The 18,959-nt window shown below is 43.5% G+C and overlaps 1 protein-coding gene across 8 annotated transcripts in view; it reads left to right on the top strand.

Moving 5' to 3' along the window:
• Positions 1–18,959, top strand: part of R3HDM2 (R3H domain containing 2) — a 166,106-nt gene that overhangs the window by 132,353 nt on the left and 14,794 nt on the right. For 2 of the 8 annotated variants that reach the window (XM_036759542.1, XM_036759544.1), the window contains 5 exons: positions 1,481–1,512; positions 1,611–1,664; positions 6,591–6,823; positions 8,102–8,262; positions 18,490–18,591. In XM_036759542.1, the coding sequence (XP_036615437.1) occupies positions 1,481–1,512; positions 1,611–1,664; positions 6,591–6,823; positions 8,102–8,262; positions 18,490–18,591 (582 nt within the window). The remainder of the gene's footprint in view (positions 1–1,480; positions 1,513–1,610; positions 1,665–6,590; positions 6,824–8,101; positions 8,263–18,489; positions 18,592–18,959) is intronic. The other 6 variants (XM_036759546.1, XM_036759543.1, XM_036759545.1 and 3 more) reach the window with 3 other exon arrangements.

Raw genomic sequence — 18,959 nt, forward strand, 5'->3', positions numbered from 1 at the left:
TTACCTTATGCCTGTATGGGCTTTCACCTCCTGAGTTAGGATGATCCTTCAGAAATTCAGTGAATGTTCCGACTAGAACTTGCCATCCCAACCCAATGATTGGATGAAATTTAAGGAGAGCTGTCATTTGCACATGGCTGGGGTCAGTAATGTTCCTTAGCATCGTATGGACAAAGTAATAAAAGTCAAAAAGCACAAGCACTGACATAGGCAGCCAGTTTTGATGCTATTCTTCACCAACCTCCAGTCCTCGTTAGCTTCATTGGCAACACAAATGAGACAAGCACCCACCATGTTAGCCTTTAACAAATCAACAAACTTTATGAAAAAATAATCAGTTTTCCTTAATTAAATAGTGCTGTGGGTCTGGTTGTCAGAAATACCTAGAAAATAGCAATATAATAGAAACTAAGGAAAATAGTTTAGAAACTTTCTGTCCCTTTTTTTCCAAAACCCCTTGTCTTTCCATGCCTCTACTGAGGCCTAGATTCTTTGTCAAATCTCTGTGGATTTCTGAGTTTCATGTTGGATCCTCCTACTTCTTGCTGTGATGGAGGAGTTAGGAGGCTTTGAACTTCCAGACTGAGAAAGCTGGACGCAGCCTAAAAGCCCCAGGAAAGAAGTTGCTTGATTCCCAATTGCAAGGGACCCCTCACCAGCCAGGGAGAGTTGATTAAGTTGCCATTGTGGATTCTGGTAAGAGGGAACCTAAAAATAAGAAAGTAAGGTGGCAAGAAGGCTGTTTGGATGGAAACGCTGCTGCTGCTGCTACTGCTGCTGCCTTCGACAGAGCTTCCATGCTCTAGAAAGGGAATGCTATCCTGTTTGGGTTTCTCTCCAGTGCCTGCCCAGCTCAGTGGCTAGACATTGTTAGTACCGCTCTGTACCACTGTTGATCACCTGTCCAGAGGAGTCCACCTTGATGCTATTATTTGACTTAGGATTGTTTCTAGATGCTAGAAAGTAGCTTCTCCTCCTTCCCCTTGCTCCACTAGGCCTCTTTGGGTGTCATCAGGGCCACTCTCCTTTTGGTCAGTATAGTAGATGAAGATGGAGTGGCCATTGAGGGTGCTTCCAAATCATCTGAGCCTTCCTCCATTCCTCCATAACTCATATAAGAAGCCAAATCCATAGTTTAGTAAGCCCTGCCTAGCCCCTGGCAGAATGAGGACAAAACAAGATAGATACACCTTCCTCTTCTCCCTTTTCCCATTCCTATTCCTTACCAACCTCTGTTGTCAGACAAATGCTTAGGGAAGCATTCCAGATCTTAAATCTCTTTCCCATTAAAGACCCAGAGTTAGAGTGGGTGTGTGGGTAAGGGTTCCCATGCCCCCTTTTCTCATCTAAGATTGTACTGGTGGGGGTGAGCTCCTTTGGTTTGACAACCTTGGGTATTCAAAGTGTCTTGGACGCCCTTTTCAGATGTGCCATACTGTTTTCTTATAAGTTATTTTCCGTTTTCTCCTCCCCCACCTAGACTGGCCAGAACGGATATCTAAATGACATCAGGTTAGTACCACTTAGCATGTTCCCTGCTTCACACTGAGCTTTGTCAGCAAGGATAATGTAATCCTGTAATGATGCTTTTCTTTGATGTTAACCAACAGACTCTCCAAAGAAGCCTTTTCTTCTAGCTCTCACAAAAGAAGGCAGAGTTTTAGGTACCTCTGTGTGTTCCTCCCCTCTCCCCCTCCTTTTTTTTTTTTTTTTTTTTTTTTGCCATAATCTGTTCAGCAGAGTGAGTTTGCACCATGCATGGCTGCTTGTGGAATTGTTCAACCTGTGGTTGCAATATTGGATTTCTTCCTCTTCTTTTCTCCCTCCCCCCTCAAAAAAAAAACCACACTGACACAATTCCTGCTAAATTATATTATTTCTGATTAAATTTTAACCCTTGGATAGGTAGGTGAAAGGGACTGGAAGAGTCTCCTGCTTATCTTCTGTCCCTAGCAATATTAAGGAATTGAGTGAAGCAGATGCAATTAACACATTTATTTCTTTGAGGAAGGATGGAATATGTCTTCTACAGATACCAATCTTGAATTTGTGGAAGGATTTGGGGAGTATATTCTTAGTTCAGTGGAAGAGTAGGTTGTACAGTCTTTAAGAAGAAGAGACTCCTAAACTCCTACTTTTTAATTAGTCTGTTTGGGATTATTTGTGAATAGTTCTACCTGGAGGCAAGGGAAGACAAAATAGCCTCTGGAAGGACCTACCTGTCCCAGGGTGAGCCGAGAACATGTTCTTTATATGGTTCTCTTTCTCCTACGCTTCAATCGAATTTAATGCTGGTGAATGATGCCAGATTAGCAGCCCCAGAGCCTGGTGCCCTCCCTTTGTCCACAGAGCAGGTACAGCATGAGTTTCTCCCCTTCACTGTGGTATCTCAGCCCCACCTCAGCAGGGACCATTTATGGGAGGGGTAATGGGAGAAGCCTTTGCTCTAAGGTCATGTCCCTGTGTCAGTGTTTCCAGCTCATTTCACTTAAAGGAGTGGCTGCTGGATTCAGCCATTTGTTTTTGATCATGTTTTTCATGGTATGCTCTCCCCATTTTATAAATGAGAAAATTTCAATTTCAAGTTCAGATCTCTTCATATGATGCACTAGACTTTTAGACTTTGGGCCCAGGCAGTTTCCAAATGGTGGGCAGCTAGGTGGTGTAGTGGATAGAATGCCAGGCCTGGAGTCATGAACACTCTTCTTCCTGAGTTGAAATCCAACCTTAGACACTTACTAGTTGTGTGACCCTGGGCAAGTCCCTAACCCTGTTTGCCTCAGTTTCCTCATCTGTAAAATGAGCTAGAAAAAAGAAATGGCAAACCACTTCAGTGTCTTTCCTAAGAAAACCCCAAATGGGGTCACAAAGAGTCAGACCCGACTAAAAAGCAACTTAATAATTTCCAAACAGTACCTGCAGTTACATTCCCCCCATATGTGATTTCCACCCTTGTTTGGCATATAAGTCCAAACTGCATAAGCAAATGGAACCAAAGCAAATGGAATTCATATAATTGAAGTTGAGTTGGAAAGGATGTAGAACTTTTTTAGAGCATCTCAAGCTTCCTGTGCATAGGGGTCTACCCCAAAGCCGCCCATATATAGGAAGCTTTTAAATAGTGTTGGGGATTAGGAGTGGGGTTCCTTTATCTAGCTCCTGGTCCATTCCTCAACTCAGATTCATTAGATCCTATATAAACTAGGTTCCTGCTCAAGATTATCTTTCACCAAAAATAAGTGTGAGGGCCTCTCACTAAGATGCCACTAAGCTGGTTCTGGACTCTGGAAGCCCAGAGTTACTTTTCCCAGAAGACACTGCAAATCCTTTGGACAAAGACTGGTTTAATAACATTATATTACGTTTGTGTAGCAATGTATAATTTTCAACATACATTAATATTTGATTGCACCAATGTTGCGAGTTAGGCAGGCAGGTATTATTATCTGTATTTTACAAGTAAGGAAACTGAGGCTCATGGAGGTTAAGTGCTTGCCTAAATTTATAGAGCTACTAAGTGGCAGAGCTGTGATTCTAACATGAGTCTTCTGACTAGGATAGAGTGCTTTTTACCTCTCTCCAAGCCCTCAGGCCCCCCCCCCCCCTTGAGTGTTCTCTTCTGATACCTAATTAAGATTGACTGATGAAAACTCTACTATACTGTGGCATTATGCTGTATGGAGAATAACTAGACAGATGTGAGCAGGCATAGCCCCTGACTTCCTACCAAACTTTCTCTAGCTCTAACTTTTTATCAGGAACTTTGATTAAAGATTTATATCCCTGGGCATGCAGTTTTATAGGTTCTGAGAAGATGACTTCTTATCATTCTAGAGTATCAGCAATGATGTTCAGATCTCCAGCGCTCAAAAGCTTGGATCTGACTCTTAGCCTCCCTGCTCCCTGTTCTTCATCAACTACCTCCCCTCCCCACACTCCAATAAAATGTTTGAGAAGTGCAGAGAGACTGAAATCTTGGATCTAGAATAGCTGTAACTGGGGCAACTCGCCAAACTCCTGGCTAACTTCTCATCCTGTCTCCATCTAGATAGACCACCAGGAGTTCCACTATGTCCATTGGTGTTAGGGAGGAAATTGCTGGACCCCTTGCTTTTTGTTCCAGACTCTTTCTGCCCCCACCCTACTATCCTGACAACTTTTAATTTAACTTAAGTTTAATTCTAAACCCATTTCCAGAAACTAAAATCAGCATCTGATTTATCTAGTCTAAAAGAAGTGTGATCCCTAGTCCAATGCTCAGAAACAGTAGTATCATAACCTATTTGTAGCCGTCAACTTTATTCTCTGCCCACTTTTTTGATGATGCACTGAAATAACAAGGTTTTGCATCCAGGCTCAGTAGGAGTTCAGTTGTAGTTGTGGAGGGAGGACATTGAGACCTTGTCCTGGCCAAAATTCATTCTTGCTTCTTTGACCTTCATTGAGGTTTTGTTTGTAATACAGGTTGTCTGGCACTTATGGGCTGGGGCTGCTGCTGAAAGTTTATAATGATTCTGCTAAGCTTGATTCCAAGCTCCCCCAACACTAGCTTCATTTCAGCACTCTCAAATATTTCCCTCTGGTTCTGGGTTTGATGTTCTGAGAACAGCTACACTAATTCTCGGGCTTCATGCAGAGCAGGTAGGTGGATGGCAGAGTTTTTACAGGAGATGGCAGTGTTAGCCTGGTTTAGGCGGAATTGGTCATGAGGGTTGGTTGTCTTCTAAGGAGCTCTGCCTCTGTCCCTAAAATTCAGACTAGACATTCTCACATGCACGTTCTCTCTCCTCTCTGTACCTCACCATCTCTTTCTTCCTTTTCCTCTCCTTTTCTCCTACTCTCCCTCTCTGCATCCCTTTCGCTCTTCCTTTTTTCCTTCTCCATCTTTCCCTCTTTCTCTCCTGTTCTTTTTCTTTCTTCTCCTTTTTCCTTTCCCTTTTCTTCCTCTTCTTTTATCCCTTTCTCTCTGCTTCTCTGTTCTCTTTGCCTCTCTTCCTTTCCCTCTTCTTTTCCTTCTTCCCTTTCCTTTCCCTTTCTTCCTTCTCTTCTCCCTCTTTGTTTTTTTCCTTTCTCTCTGCTTCCCTTCCTTTCTCTTTCACTTTCTCTTCCTTTTCCTCTTTTCATTTCTTTCCCTTTTCCTCCCCCTATTGTTCCTTCTTTCTCACCCTCTGTCAGGATTCCTCTTGGTCTTCCTCTTTCTTTTGACTCTTTTCTTAGATTGGGTACTGCTCCTGTCCTTGATTATCACTCCACACTGATTATACTTCTTTCTTGTTTCCATTCTTCCTAACTCTCCCTGGCCTACATGGAAATCCTTAGAAAACGGAGGTGCTTCCACAATCCTTGAAAGACCCTGTTCACAAGTCTAGCTTTTTGGTCAAATAATCAAGGAACACAAGGTTCCTTTTTTAAAACATATGAAAGTCTCTAAGAGAGAAAATTTTACCAGGAGCCTATCAGTCTTTGGTGTCTGGCAAGGGGTTGGACCCAGTTGTGGCGTACCTGCTTTGACGGATGGCCAAACTAACAATAGGACTTTTGACCCCACTAAACATCTGGGCAGGGGTGAGGGGAGTTGGAGTCATTTGTATAATGCTTTATAGTTGAGGTTCAAGGTTTTGTTCCCTAAAGTGAGACAGTTTCTTGGGTACCAACAGATTGGGACTATATATTTTGGTTGAGGACAAATGCCCTCCCATTTACTCTTATTATCTGTTATCTCCAATTCAGATATGCTTTTGGGGATGAGAAGAAAGTCCCTGGCACTTGATAGGCTAATCATAGGGGATCTTCAGTGGTTGGGAGGTCAGTGGGAATTAGGCTTTTCATTCTAAACTTAACAGTTTAGACTAGTAAGAATGCCCATCACTTAAAGTAGAGTATACCTTTGCCCCCATAACTGTACTTGTTCTTTTGACTGGGAAATATGGTGATGTGCATGAACATGGAGGGTGGAGGCACAGTGTTTCCTCTCTCATTGTTCTGAGCCCCAGAGAGAAGTTTGTTTGATTTTATTTGGCTGGAAGTCTTTAGAACCAGCTGTGTCCAAATTTCCATGTGTAGCAGGTGCCATTAAGCAGGCTGGGCCAGGTTCCCTGAGGCCAGACCAATAGGTACCTCCCCACCCCCTCAGAAATGGCCATGATCTGGACCTTTGATGGGTTTGGATCTGGGAGTTACACAGGGAACCTGCTAGAACTTTACTCTGTCAAATCCTTGTGACTGGTCCACCTCCAGACAGACGAGCTCTACTGCTGGTCCGCTAGCCCATCACTTCCTCCATGTGTGGGTTAGCAAAGGGGAACAAGAGGCTGAAGCCAGTCTCTGGATTTTGTGTCGTATTCCAACCACTCCTGTTAGCTCAGTCACCAGTTCTCTCTCTCTCTCTCCCAGATGTGCCCTTCTGCTCTTTGTTGCCACTCTTGGTCTTGTTCTGTCTGCTCCCATCAAGCCTCAATCAGCTGGCCAGCTAACAAGAAATCAATGTGCCCCGTCTTCGTTGTTCTCAAAAGAACTGAAATGAGCTCTCCCCTAACTCTTATGTCAAGGTGGTGGGGTGGGGGGCGTTCTGACCACTGTGGTCTCTGCAGGGGGAACCGTGAGGGGCTGAGCCGTACCTCGAGCAGCCGCCAGAGCAGCACAGACAGCGAGATCAAATCCCTGGAGCCCCGACCCTGGAGCAGCACAGACTCAGATGGCTCTGTCCGTAGTATGCGGCCACCTGTTACCAAAGCCAGCAGCTTCAGTGGGATCTCCATTCTCACCCGGGGTGACAGCATTGGGAGCAATAAAGGAGGCAGTGCAGGAAGAATCTCCAGGCCAGGTACTACAGCCCCCCTTCTGTAAGCTTCTGCATCAAAGCCAGCTTTTCTAAAAACCACCCCAGCATCTACCTACAACAAAACAGTGGCTCCAATGTTGAAAACCTAACAGGGACAGAAGAGGCATTCCCTTTACTTTAAAGCCCACTGCCTGATTTCCTTCAGACCCCTGTCATGTGATAAATCCCACTGCCTTATTAGGCCCTGTCACTTTATCTGCATCTGACTGAGGAGGAGCACCTCTGCTAGTCCAAGGTCCAGCTTATAAACCCAGATACATGGGAGAGCTGGGTTTGGTTGTCTTCTCATTCACTTAACATGTGTTTCTTTTGTGAGCCCTGAGATTATAGTGGCTACATAGAAGAGGGATGGCAACAATCTTAGCTGTGTGTGCTTTGTGACTGATTGGAAGAAGTAAAGCTGTTACAGCACTTCAGGGAGCCCAAGCATTCATGTTCCCTTTGATTCCTGAGCATAAGGAAGAAGGAAATTTCTCTTGTTTACCCCCAACACCTACTGTGCAGGCCATGGTCATAAATGGTCCCGTGGTTTTTTCTTCCACTGTTACATATTCTCCTGCCTTCTCTCCTCCCTTTGTCTGTTAAGCCTATAGACTAGGAGATTTAACCTTTACTACCCACTGCTCGCCCTGATACCTAGCTGTCTCTGGAAAATTAATCAACTATGGCCTGAGGTTTGTTCTCCAGGTCTTGTTTCTAGCTTACATGCATAGTATTAAAAATTAAGTCTACCGTTGAGATCTACTGTCTTGTAGAGCTTCCACCCAGGCCCTGGTCTTGCCAGTGTGAGCGAATCTGAAATGGGGAAGGAGAATTTGGAGGGGAGGGATTGCACACATGGATGTACCAAGAGAAGCAAACTTGCCTTCTCAGCACTTCTTTAAACAAACTTGATGGTAGAAAGGAAACCCAAGAGAGGCCAGGGCTCTCACGGGACCAGAAACCTGGATAATATCATTGCAGTCCTTCCCTGGACATGGCAGGGAATGGCCCTTCTGTTCTGAGGCTGCCTAATTGCTCCTGACATTACCTACTAGCCTCACATCTGGTTTAATCTCAGAACCACACACTGATGACAGAGCAGTTCCCCTCTGGGAGGTGAGTGATCACTCCCTTCAGCAGGCGAACTGAAATGAATCTGTGCCATTGCAGAGATATTTGAGGGAGGGATGGGGAGACGGTGGGGTTGCTGGATGAGGAGGACAGAACCATGGTGGGACTAGTTTGTGTTCATTGCTTTGTGTCTCCTCTGTGCTTTAGGTTTAGCACTAGGTGCCCCAGAAGTGTGCAACCAGGTCACCTCATCCCAGCCTGTCCGGGGCCTTCTCCCTTGCACTGCCCAACAGCAGCAGCAGCAGCATCCAGCTCTCCCACCCACACCCCAGCAACAGCCACCCTTGAGTAATCACATGATCTCACAGGTGAGTCACTGCTCAGTGTCAGAGGCTCTGATTGAGGCAGGCTGTGAAGGTACAGTTGGTACTGTGGGCGGCAGGAAGGATCATTATTTGGAAAAATGCTATTCCTCTTCCTCTTTGTGTAGGGGGAGTGGGGAGGGTTGGACAGAGAGCCCTGAGCTTGGTTTTTCCTGCTGCCTTGTTTCTCTCTTTAGGCTTAAAGATGAGGTTCCTCCTTTCCATCCATTATTCCATCCTTTTCCCTTGTCCCCCTCCCCTTTCGCATCAGGATGGCAGTTTGCTCATTGTATCCAAATTTGGTACTTGAAAGGAACACTGTACTCCCACCTTGGCCTGGCTGAGCCTCAGACTGTGTGTCTCTGTGGGGGAGATGAGGAGACAACTCCTCAGGTCTTCCAGAACAGCTTTAACAGAGAACACTGGAGCCCCGGTGTTTTCTCAGGGTCTTCCTCCTTTGGTTGAGCTTGGGATCTTGATAGCTCCTGGCACGTGAATGAGGCTGACTCTAACTGGAGAGCACTGACTGAAGAGCCAAGGAACAGCTCGGTCCTGTGCTGTCTGGGGTCCCCTGCATTGGGCATTCCGTTTCCTGTCTCTGTGCCCCTGCTTGTTAATATGTTTGCTTGTTTGTTCTCTCATTTATTTGTTTGTTTTTCTACTGCATTTACTTACCTGTGTCCCCTTCATTCCCAGTAGAATGGGAGCTCCTTCGTGGCATGACCAGTTTTGCATTTATCTTAGTATGACAGAAAAGCAGTATAGCTTAAGGATAGAGCCCTGGACTTGGGATCAGGAAGATCTGGGTTCGAGTCCCACTACAGGTACCATCTATGTAATCCCTTCAGCTCCCTGTGCCTCAGCTTTCTCATCTGTCAAATGAAGGGGTTGAACTCTGTGCCCCCTTAGGATAATCTAGGATTCTGTTAGGATGTAATTAAGATCATTTAGAGCCTTTCCAGCTCTGAATCTCTGACCCATTAATCCTGTGCTCATTGTTTAACACTGTTTAACTCACAACAGCTCACAGATCCACTATGTATCATACATGCCTGATGTTTGAACTGAATCTTAAAACTAAGATTGTCACCCAGAGTGAAGATCCTGCAGTATTCTTCTGGAGTTTTTTCTCTGGGTTGGGGTGTCCTTATATCTGCTAGCACTTACACAGGGCTGTGTTATCTCATTTGAACCTCAGGAAAAACCCTGGAAGGTGCTGTAATTACTCTCATTCTGCAGATAAAGAAACTGAGGCTGAAAGGGGTCAAGTGACTTGCCCAGGGTCACACAGATAGGGTGTGTCTGAGGCAAGATTCACACTCAGGTCTTCCTGACTCCAACTTCCCATTGCGCCACCTAGCTGCCTACATCTCCTTTGCTTTACTTTTCATCTACCAGGCTTTCTACTCCTCCCATCTTCTCCATGCCAAGAACCTATTTTCTTCAAAGTGAAACTTGGTCTAGAAGGACAAAGACATCGTGTATATCTTCTCCAGGTACCTAAAAACAGGTCTTAGGAACTGCTCCCCCTTTTGCAGGCCCAGGTAGCCCAATCTTCTAGACTTGTTTTACTTAGTGCTAGCACAATTTGAACTCAGTATAAGGAAAAGCTAACAATTAGAACTAAAAGTGGATTTGGCTGCCTTGGGAGGTGGTAAGTTCCCTGGGTGAGGTCTTCCAGTGGAGACTTAGCTGGCCATTGTGGGATATTGTAGAGAGGATCCCTGTTAGGCATTGAACTAGATCACCTGTGAGGGCCCTTCCAGCTCAGAGACTCTGCGATTCCTTCCCGTCTAGAAGAACCTCTCCTCCTTCATGCACATTTCTGTTAGTCAGTGGTTTCAGTCCATTAGTTTTTCTCTGCTGTCTCTTTCTAGCATTGTCGTGCATTGTTCATTTGGGCTTGCCTCATCTCACTCACAAAGACTCAGTGTGTATGTTTTTCTGTGTGCATCCATTCATATGTGTCTTTCATTTCATCTGGGTGTGTTCAGGCATCTTTCTATGTGTTTCTGTCACTTGGTCTTATCTCTTTTGATGTCTTCTATTATTGCTGATCTTTAGACAGGATTTCCAGGCCCCCAAACCTCTAGTGTTTGTGTAATTTCATCTGAAATGTGTGTTCTTTAATGACATCTCATCCTCACTGCTATCTCTACCCATCCCCCAAAATAGAAGAAGATGGGGAGGAATAAAAAGAGAGACTAGCAGTGATGGGTCTGAAAAAGACTGGCCCTTAACCCTGACACCTCTGCCCTCAGAGCCGTAATTGATTTACTGACTCTTTGTTCTATTGCCGCGTCTCTGATGTCTGTCCCTTTTCCACTACACATCTATAACCCTAGTTGAGTCTCATCAAGACTATTGCAACAGCTTCCCAGTTAGATTACTGGCATTTAATCTCTCCTCTCCAATCAATACACCTTCCACACAGTTGCCAAAATAATCTTCTGGGGGCAGTTAGATGGCACAATGGATAGAGCACCAGCCCTGGAGTCAGGAGGACCTAAGTTCAAGTTTAGCCTTAGATTCTTACTAGCTGTGTGACCCTGGGTGAGTCACTTAACCCCAACTGCCTCAAAAGAAAAAAAAAACAACAAAAATAGTCTTCTGAAAGCACAAGTCTGTGTCAGTCCCTTGCTCAAGAAACTTCAGTAGCTGCCTGTGACTTCCACCTCTTACTCAGGACATAATAATCAAATCAACATTGCTGTTGTTTGGGGGAAGATCATAACAATCTCAACTGCTTTATGGCTTTCCTGTGATTCTGAGTCATAAGCAACCTATAGCAAAGCTCTCTTCCCTGGCCACAAGGCCCTGGCTGGATGGATAGGTGGATGGACAGTCACTCTCTTCTCTCTAAGAGTGCTCTATGTGGTTCACAAGCACTGTCCTTATACTTGAGGACTTGTTCAGTTGAAATCCCCTAAGATTTCCTTACTTTCCAGTTTATCAGCATCCTCCACTCCTGTTTCCTACACTTTTACTCTGCCTCAGCTGTATGAAGGGATGATCTTCCCCTCAAACTCGCCCTCCTCGAAGTCCATAATTCTGAAGTGCCTGTGGCTGGTCAGACCTAGCCTTCTGTCCTTTTGGCTCTTTTTATGCCTCAGTCCTCCTAAAACCCTTCCGTGTCCTCACTTAGATCTCCAGGAACTCTGTCCCTCCCTGCTTTACCCTGCTCTGGCCTTACTTTCCTGCCTCACAAATGTCCATTCTAGTCATCCAGTTCAGATTTAGATTGTCCTTGACCCTTTGGCGCTGTTGTTCTGCTGTATGACCCTGAGCAAGTCATTTAACTCTTTGCCTCTATTTCGTCATCCGTCGGATGAAGATAGTAATAGCATTTGCTTACTAGAACTGTTGTGAGGCTAAGTGAGAAAATAGAAAGCGCTTTGCAGACCTTACAGTACTATGGATGAGGTCATCGTTATTCCTAGTGTTGTCATTACCTCAGCACTCATCCTCTTTTGTGCTGCAGTCCTGGCTTCCTCACACATCTACCTTTTCCACTCATGCTGAACACCTAGGGGAAGTCATACAGCCGTGCTGATTGGGTCCACTACAGACTTAGGTTATCTGTTCCCATCTGGTTCCTCACTTCTGCCCTGCAATAAATAGACTTTTCTTTGATTGACTCCATTCCATTGGAGATATTCCATACTCTCTCTTCTCTTTTGAAGCCATGTACTCTTCCACTGCCTCCTCTCTTTCTCTTCTCTCGGCAGAGTACCGCACCTCAGACTTCACTGGAAAATGTAGGCCATCCATTGTAAGCCTCCTCTTCTCCCCAGTTCCCTACCTCAGATCACATCAGCATCATTTCCTTCTCTCCCTTCTTTTGCTTCGGTCCATGATAAAGAGGTCTCCTTTCCTTGTCAGTGCCAACCCCATTATGCCCTCGATCCCATCCCTTCCTGGAGTTTGCTCCTTCAATTATCCCCACTTTATCCCTGATTTTACATCTCTCCTTATCCACTGGCTCCTTCTCTGCTGCCTACAAACATGATAAGATTCCTCACTAGTCTTAAAAAAACCTTCACTTGAATCTCTCAAGCTATCTTCCCGTATTTCTTCTGCCTTTCACACTGTCTTAGGAAAAAAACTCTACACTCAGTTGCTTCCCCTTTCTCACCTTCCACTCACTTCTCAACTCCTCGCAATATGGCTTTCTGTTCCCCACAACTGTCCTGAAGTTGCACTCAGTAAGGCCGTCCTTTTCTCAGTTCTCCTTCTGTATCATTTGGATCTTCTGTCCTCCCAGGGTTTTTATATCACTTCTGTTGTGGTTCTCTTCCTGCCTATTGGACAGATCTCTCTGACTCCTTGGCAGGGTTGACGTCCACATTCTATACTCTACGCTGAATCCTTCCTCATGGTGATCTCAGAAACTCCCATGTTAATGCAAACGACTCTCAGATTTACATAGCAAGTTCTCCAAAACTCCCCCAAACTTACTTCCAGTATTTGTACCTTTGCTTGCGCTGTCCTCTATTCCTGAATTGCACTTCTTCACTGCCTTCTCTTAGAGTCTCTTGTTCCCTTCCAGGCTCAGCTCATTTACCATTTAATACCAGAAACACTTCCCTTCTCAAATTTTATGTACATATTTATCTGGTTATATAATGCATCTTCCCAATAGAATGTAAATTCCTTGAAGTCAGGAACAGTTTTTCATCTTGTTTTTTTTATCCTTTGCATCTGATGCATTGTAGGCATTTAATGCATGCTTGTTGGGTTAGATTAGATCTTCACTGTATGCTGTAAATAAGGCTTAAGAAGCCTGTGGAATTTTGTTCCTGAATGGCATCTGGGACCTTTGTGATATTAGCACTTTTCTTTATGTATCCTTTTTTCTTTTACCTCTCCATTTCATTTCTCCCATCTTCTCTCCTCCCTACCCCAGCACTCCCTTTTTTCCCCACTTTCTCTTGACTGGTGCCCCAAGTCATTATGTAACATTGAGGGGTTACATTCAGAACTAGAGTGGTTGTTGACTCTGGAATAAGTCACTGTTCATTGTCTACCAAATGCACAATATTGTAGATGTTTGAGGGAAAGTACATAATTCCTTAGGCTTAATGTGGGAGGACTTTTATTTAAGATTAAGTTTTATTTTCATTCCCATTGACAAGTATAGATTTTAAAATATATGAAGAAGAACCTATTGCTTCAATGAATCTGTGATCTTATCATTAATATTTATATTCCTCCCCATCCATCTGCTTTCTCATACTACTTTTGTCTGTATCCTGTAAGTCCTCCACAGGAGCCTTTTGTCTATATCTCTTGACATTATATGAGTGGAATATTTGGGTTTTCCAAGAGTTATCCCTTGCTCCCAGCATATGACTGGCTTCTCCCTCCCTTTTTCATATTATAGCTCTCTGATGATATTCTTTATACCTCTTAAACTGGCAGTTTCATTATTGGTTTTCTTCTGCAGCTTAATCACACCTACTATGCACCTCTTCATTGTCCTTTGGGTGACTTCCAGGTTTTGTTCTGTATAGATTGTTCATGATTCATACCCATACTGCATCCACCAGATCTTGATATTAAAATGATTGACTTTTGTTCCAGGGTGCTTAGTGGTCATTAAGAGAACTGTGCAATTTCTTAAATTCAGCCCAACATTACTCTGTCTAGTTCTGGACCCAGCTCATTGTCCATCTGTCCAAAATATAACTGACAGACCAGCTCAGTGAGCTCTCCATCTGACTTAATAGCATAGCCTTGGTAAAATCATTTTTTTCTACTTTTTGTTTTTGCTTGTGGGTGGATAAAGAGAACATTTATTAAGTACCAGCCAAAGTGCTAAGTGCTAGTAATACAAATACAAGCAGGCCTATCTATAAGTCTGATAAGTAGTATGTTCCATGTTCTTCCAATTTTCTTATAATATCTCTTTATATCTAGGTCATGTATCCATTTTGACCATATCTTGGTAAGTGGTGTAAGATATTGATCTATGCCCAATTTCTGCCATACTGCTTTCCAGTTTTCCCATCAGTTTTTACTAAACAATGAATTCTTATCCCAAAATATTAATTCTTTACACTTGTCATACAAGTTTACTATTTTTACTTGCTACTGTATATTATATGTCTACTCTGTTTCCATATCAGATAGTTTAGATAATTACTGCCTTATAATATAGTTTAAAGCTGATACTGCTAAACCTCCTTCATTAATTCCTTTTATATTTTTGACTTTTTGTTCTAGGGCAGAGTAAGGTGCTAAATGGATAATTTTGATTACATTAAATTAAAAAGTTTTTGTACAAATAAAACAAATATAGCCAAGATCAGACGGAAAGAAGAAAATTGAGGGAAAATTTTTATAGACAGTTTCTCAGTAAAGGTCTCATATTCCAAATATATAAAGAACTTTGTCAAATCTATAAGAGTAGTAGTCATTCCTCAATTGATAAATGGTCAGGAAGTTTTCCAATGAAGAAATCAAAACAATTTATAGTCATAAAAAATGCTCTAAATTATTGGTTAGAGAAATGCAAATTAAAACAACCTTGAGATATAATTTTACACCTGCTAGATTGGCTAAAATAATTGAAAGGGAAAGTGACAAATGTTGGAGGGGATATGGAAAAATTGGGACACCAATTTACTGTTGGTGGAATTGTGAACTGATCCATTCTAGAAAGCAATCTGGAATTCTGCCCAGAAAAATTATTAGAATAGGAATTATTTTTCTTTAAAATAAGAATTATTAAACTGCTGATACCCTTTGACCCAACAATACCACTACTAGGTTTATTTCCAAAGATAATTTGGGGCAAAAGGAAAAGAACCTATATATTTTAAAATATTTATAGCAGCTCTCTTTGTGGTGACAAAGGAACTGGAAATGTCGAGGATGCCTGTCAATTGGAGAATGGCTGAACAAGTTGTAGTATGTGATTGTGGTGGAATAATACTGTACTATAAGAAATGATGAGCTCAATTATCTTAGAAAAATGTGGATAGACTTTCACAAAATGTCGAAGAGCAAAATGAGCAGAACCAAGAGAACACTGTATGCAGTAACAACTATATTTTAAGAACAACTCTGAGTGAAAAAGTCATTTTGGCTACCCAAATTAACTACAGAGGACATATGAAGGAAGATGCTATTTGCATCCAGAGAAAGAACTGATAAATAGAAGTATGTATATAATGATTTCACACACACACACACACACACACACACACACACACACACACACACGTGTCTGATGGTAGCCATTCTTGGGTGGGGGGAGATTTATATGATAACTTTATTATATATTTAAAAGGAATAGCAAGTTGTACCTAATAGTTTTCAGTTTCATGTGCAGTCATCTTTTTTATTATACTATTTTATGGAAATTCTTGTTTTATTCCATAAATTAAGACTAAAATAAATAAAAATTTTAAAAAATTCAAGCAAACAAAATTGTCCCGGCTCTCCCAGAGTGTATATCTGATGGGGCAAGACAGCACATAAAGAGGAGCTGAAAGAAGTGGGGGAAAACTTCAGGGAGATCATGGTGTGGAGATAGTCCGGAAGTGGTCTGGGTCTGGGTGGAATAAGACAAAAGTATGGCTTCTCCAGGACAGCAGGTGGGAGAGGAGATGAGGATGATGGTTGGAATGCAGGTGACATTCTTACCATGTTCTTCCCCTTTTGAGTACTACCTACCAATCATGAGTCAAGTCAAGTCAACAAAGATTTATTAAGTGCTGGAGATACAAAAAGACAAAACGGTTGAGCTCATAGGCTGATAGATGGTACAGCATGTGGACAGTTGTGTACATAGAAAATATAAACCAGGTAAATTGGGAGATATATTCAGAGGGAAGGCACTAGTATTAAGAGGGATCACGGAAGGTGGTATTTAAACTAAGACTTGAAGGAAGTCAGGGGTCATAGTCTAGAAAGGAAAACCTTCTAAGCATGGAAGCTAGCCAGTGAACATGCAAGGCAGGAGGCAGGAGAGGGAGTGTCTTATGCATGAAGTCATAGAGTAGGTGGAGCAGAGTAAAGTGGAAGGAGATTGGAAAGGTAGGAAGGGCTGTATAAGCCAAAGATCCCAGAATTATTAGGGAGTCACTGGAGTTCCTTGGATTAGAGGGAGTGGGGGTGGGGGCTGAGAACCTGTGGCTTGGTCAGAGCTATACTTTAAGATCACTTCCTAAGTGTCGACTGAATGGAGGATGGACTGAAAGGGGGAGAGACTTGAGCCAGGTATGAGGGGATGAAGGCCTGAACTCTGCAGTGGTGGTAGGGTCAGAGGAGAAAAGGGGGCATATTCGGGAGATGGTACAAAGGTAAAATTGTCAGGCCTTGACAAGAACTTGGGTATGCTGGGGAGGGATAGGGAGGAGTTCAGCATGACTGAAAGGACGGTGATGGCCTGGTCTGCGTGCCATGAGCAACTACTCCATTGGCCAGGGCTGAGAATGAGAGGCTATGACCGTTTTGGCCTCAGTGTGCTTATAACAGAGCTGGGTTCTTGAAAAGGAGCACTCCAAAATTTTGTGTAATACTTCTGTTACAGAGGAAACCTGGTGACATTAACCAGCATTCTCCAGTAGGTGGCAGGATTGTCTTCTTCATGTCCTTTAAGATTCCCAGGATTTGGGAACTTCATTCTCTTGAGAAGGAGATAGGGTAGTATGGAAGTTGAGATACCATTGGGACCCTCTTACTAAACTTCTCTTAGGAGCACATAGATTAGAGGACAGCGCCCATCCCGTGCTTGTCTCTGCCTCAAAGTTTACTAGGGGAGGGAACTAAATTTTCCCACTGGGGCTGGGTTGGGCGGCACAGGGTCGGAGAAAAATGTTAATATTAAAAGATTATGTACCAAAAGTCCTTAGCACTTTCCATACCCAGTGCTTTATATTCACAATGTCTTATTGGAGTAGGCAATTGAGGGGTTTGTCTTTAAGACTGGGACATATGGGTCACATAGCAGATTGAATAGTTTCCTCCTAGCTGCTTTGAAAATGAGCTTTGCTTTCTTTTCAACTCATATATTAGAACCCAATCCTACAGAGTTCTTTCATTTTTTTTAGATACTCCACTGTCCTGACCCAGTCCCTGAAATGTTTCCACTGTCCAAATGCTGCCCTCTGCTGAGAGAGGCTTGGGGGAGGAAGAGTATGGAGCATGAGAATTCTAGCTGCTTAGGCCCTTTATATAGTCAGCCAAAACTGAAAGTAGAGACTGTTCCCTGATTACCTCCCCACCCCCAAACATAGACTCACACACCCCCCCCTCCACAACTTCACTCTCACTCTATCACTGTCACCTGGGATTGTAGTTAGAGAAACTAAAGAAGTGATCAGATGTGCTGGATGGAAAAAGAGAAAGAAAAAAGAAAGACTCATCCTTAAAGAAGTGGTTTAGAAACACAGCACATTCCTGACAAACAAATCCTCTGATTTGAAACCGGTGAAGGTGCAGTGGGAACAAAAGCTGTTTGATTTCAACCAGGCTGTTTTGTATTTTATTCCTAGATCGTTGCTTGTGTGCTGGGAGATCTTTCATATTAACCTCTCGGGCTAAAGCACAGGGCAGGAGAAGAAGGAAGCAGCCCGATCCAAGCATTAAATGGGTGGTTTTCTTCCTTCTCTGTCCTCAGGGGAGGGAGAGAGAGAGAGTCTTTGTGAATGAGCAGATCATCCAGGAGAGCTGTGGTGTGAAATTGGGAACACAGCAGGGGGAGCCAAGCCAGACCTCACATGACCCCCCTCCCCCCCATCAGGCTTCCTGCAGCCACCTCACATCAGCATCACTAGAAATCTCTTCAGAGGAGGCTTGAGAAGCAAGGTGTATCACAGCAGTGCTCCCTCAAAATCATTTGTTTAGAAAGCTATGTGTGTGGGGGAAAAAAGAAAGCTGTGTATGTAGTAAGAGAGCAAATCAGCTTCTGAGCCTGGGAACCTACTCTGAGATTGTTTGGAACAGGTATATACCCCAGGAGTAGTGTTGGGTGTCCTCTGAGAAGGTAAGATTAGCTTTCTGTGACAGAGATACAGACTGCTCCCAGGTGCCTTTCCTGATCCAGTATGCTGCCTCCTCAGTAGCCTCACTGTTCATTTGCAATTTCTTTTATGATTAATCTTGTTGTTCCCTCCTTTCCCATCTCCCTCCCTTTCTTCCTTCCTTTCTCTCCCTGTGTTCTCCCCACCCCCACCTGTACCCTTTTTTCTTCCCTTCTCTGCATGCCTCTCTACTGGTCCACAGCCAGTCTCAGCTCTGCAGCCCTCTCCGCAGCCTGTTCAATACTCTCCAAGCTCCTGTCCCCAAGTCCTTCTGCCAGTCTCTCCGCCCCAGCAGTACAATATGGTATACCCCGTTTCCTTTTCTCATCCCTACTTGTATGTGAACATGTCTGTGTTAGTGTATCAGATTCTGTATTTATGTATATATTCATGTGTGTGTATCTCCTTGATTAGCACAGGGTGTTTTCTGTCCAGCAGTGTTGTTAAAAGCTGTGTCCCCTTGAGGGTTTGATTTGGGCCAGGCTATATGCCAGTGGCTTCAGCCTGACTCCTCTGTTAGAAACAGCTGAATCTAGGACAGTGGGAAATGGGGCTGACCCCCCTGAGCTGTATAAGAAAGGAAAAGGGGTCTGATTCTGAAACAGCCTCCTCTAGCCATTTTAATTTAATCTATCATTGTCTTATCCCCTCCTCTTCCTTCCTGCCATATCA

Source organism: Trichosurus vulpecula, chromosome 5 (assembly GCF_011100635.1).
Source record: "Trichosurus vulpecula isolate mTriVul1 chromosome 5, mTriVul1.pri, whole genome shotgun sequence".
Lineage (NCBI taxonomy): Eukaryota > Metazoa > Chordata > Mammalia > Diprotodontia > Phalangeridae > Trichosurus > Trichosurus vulpecula.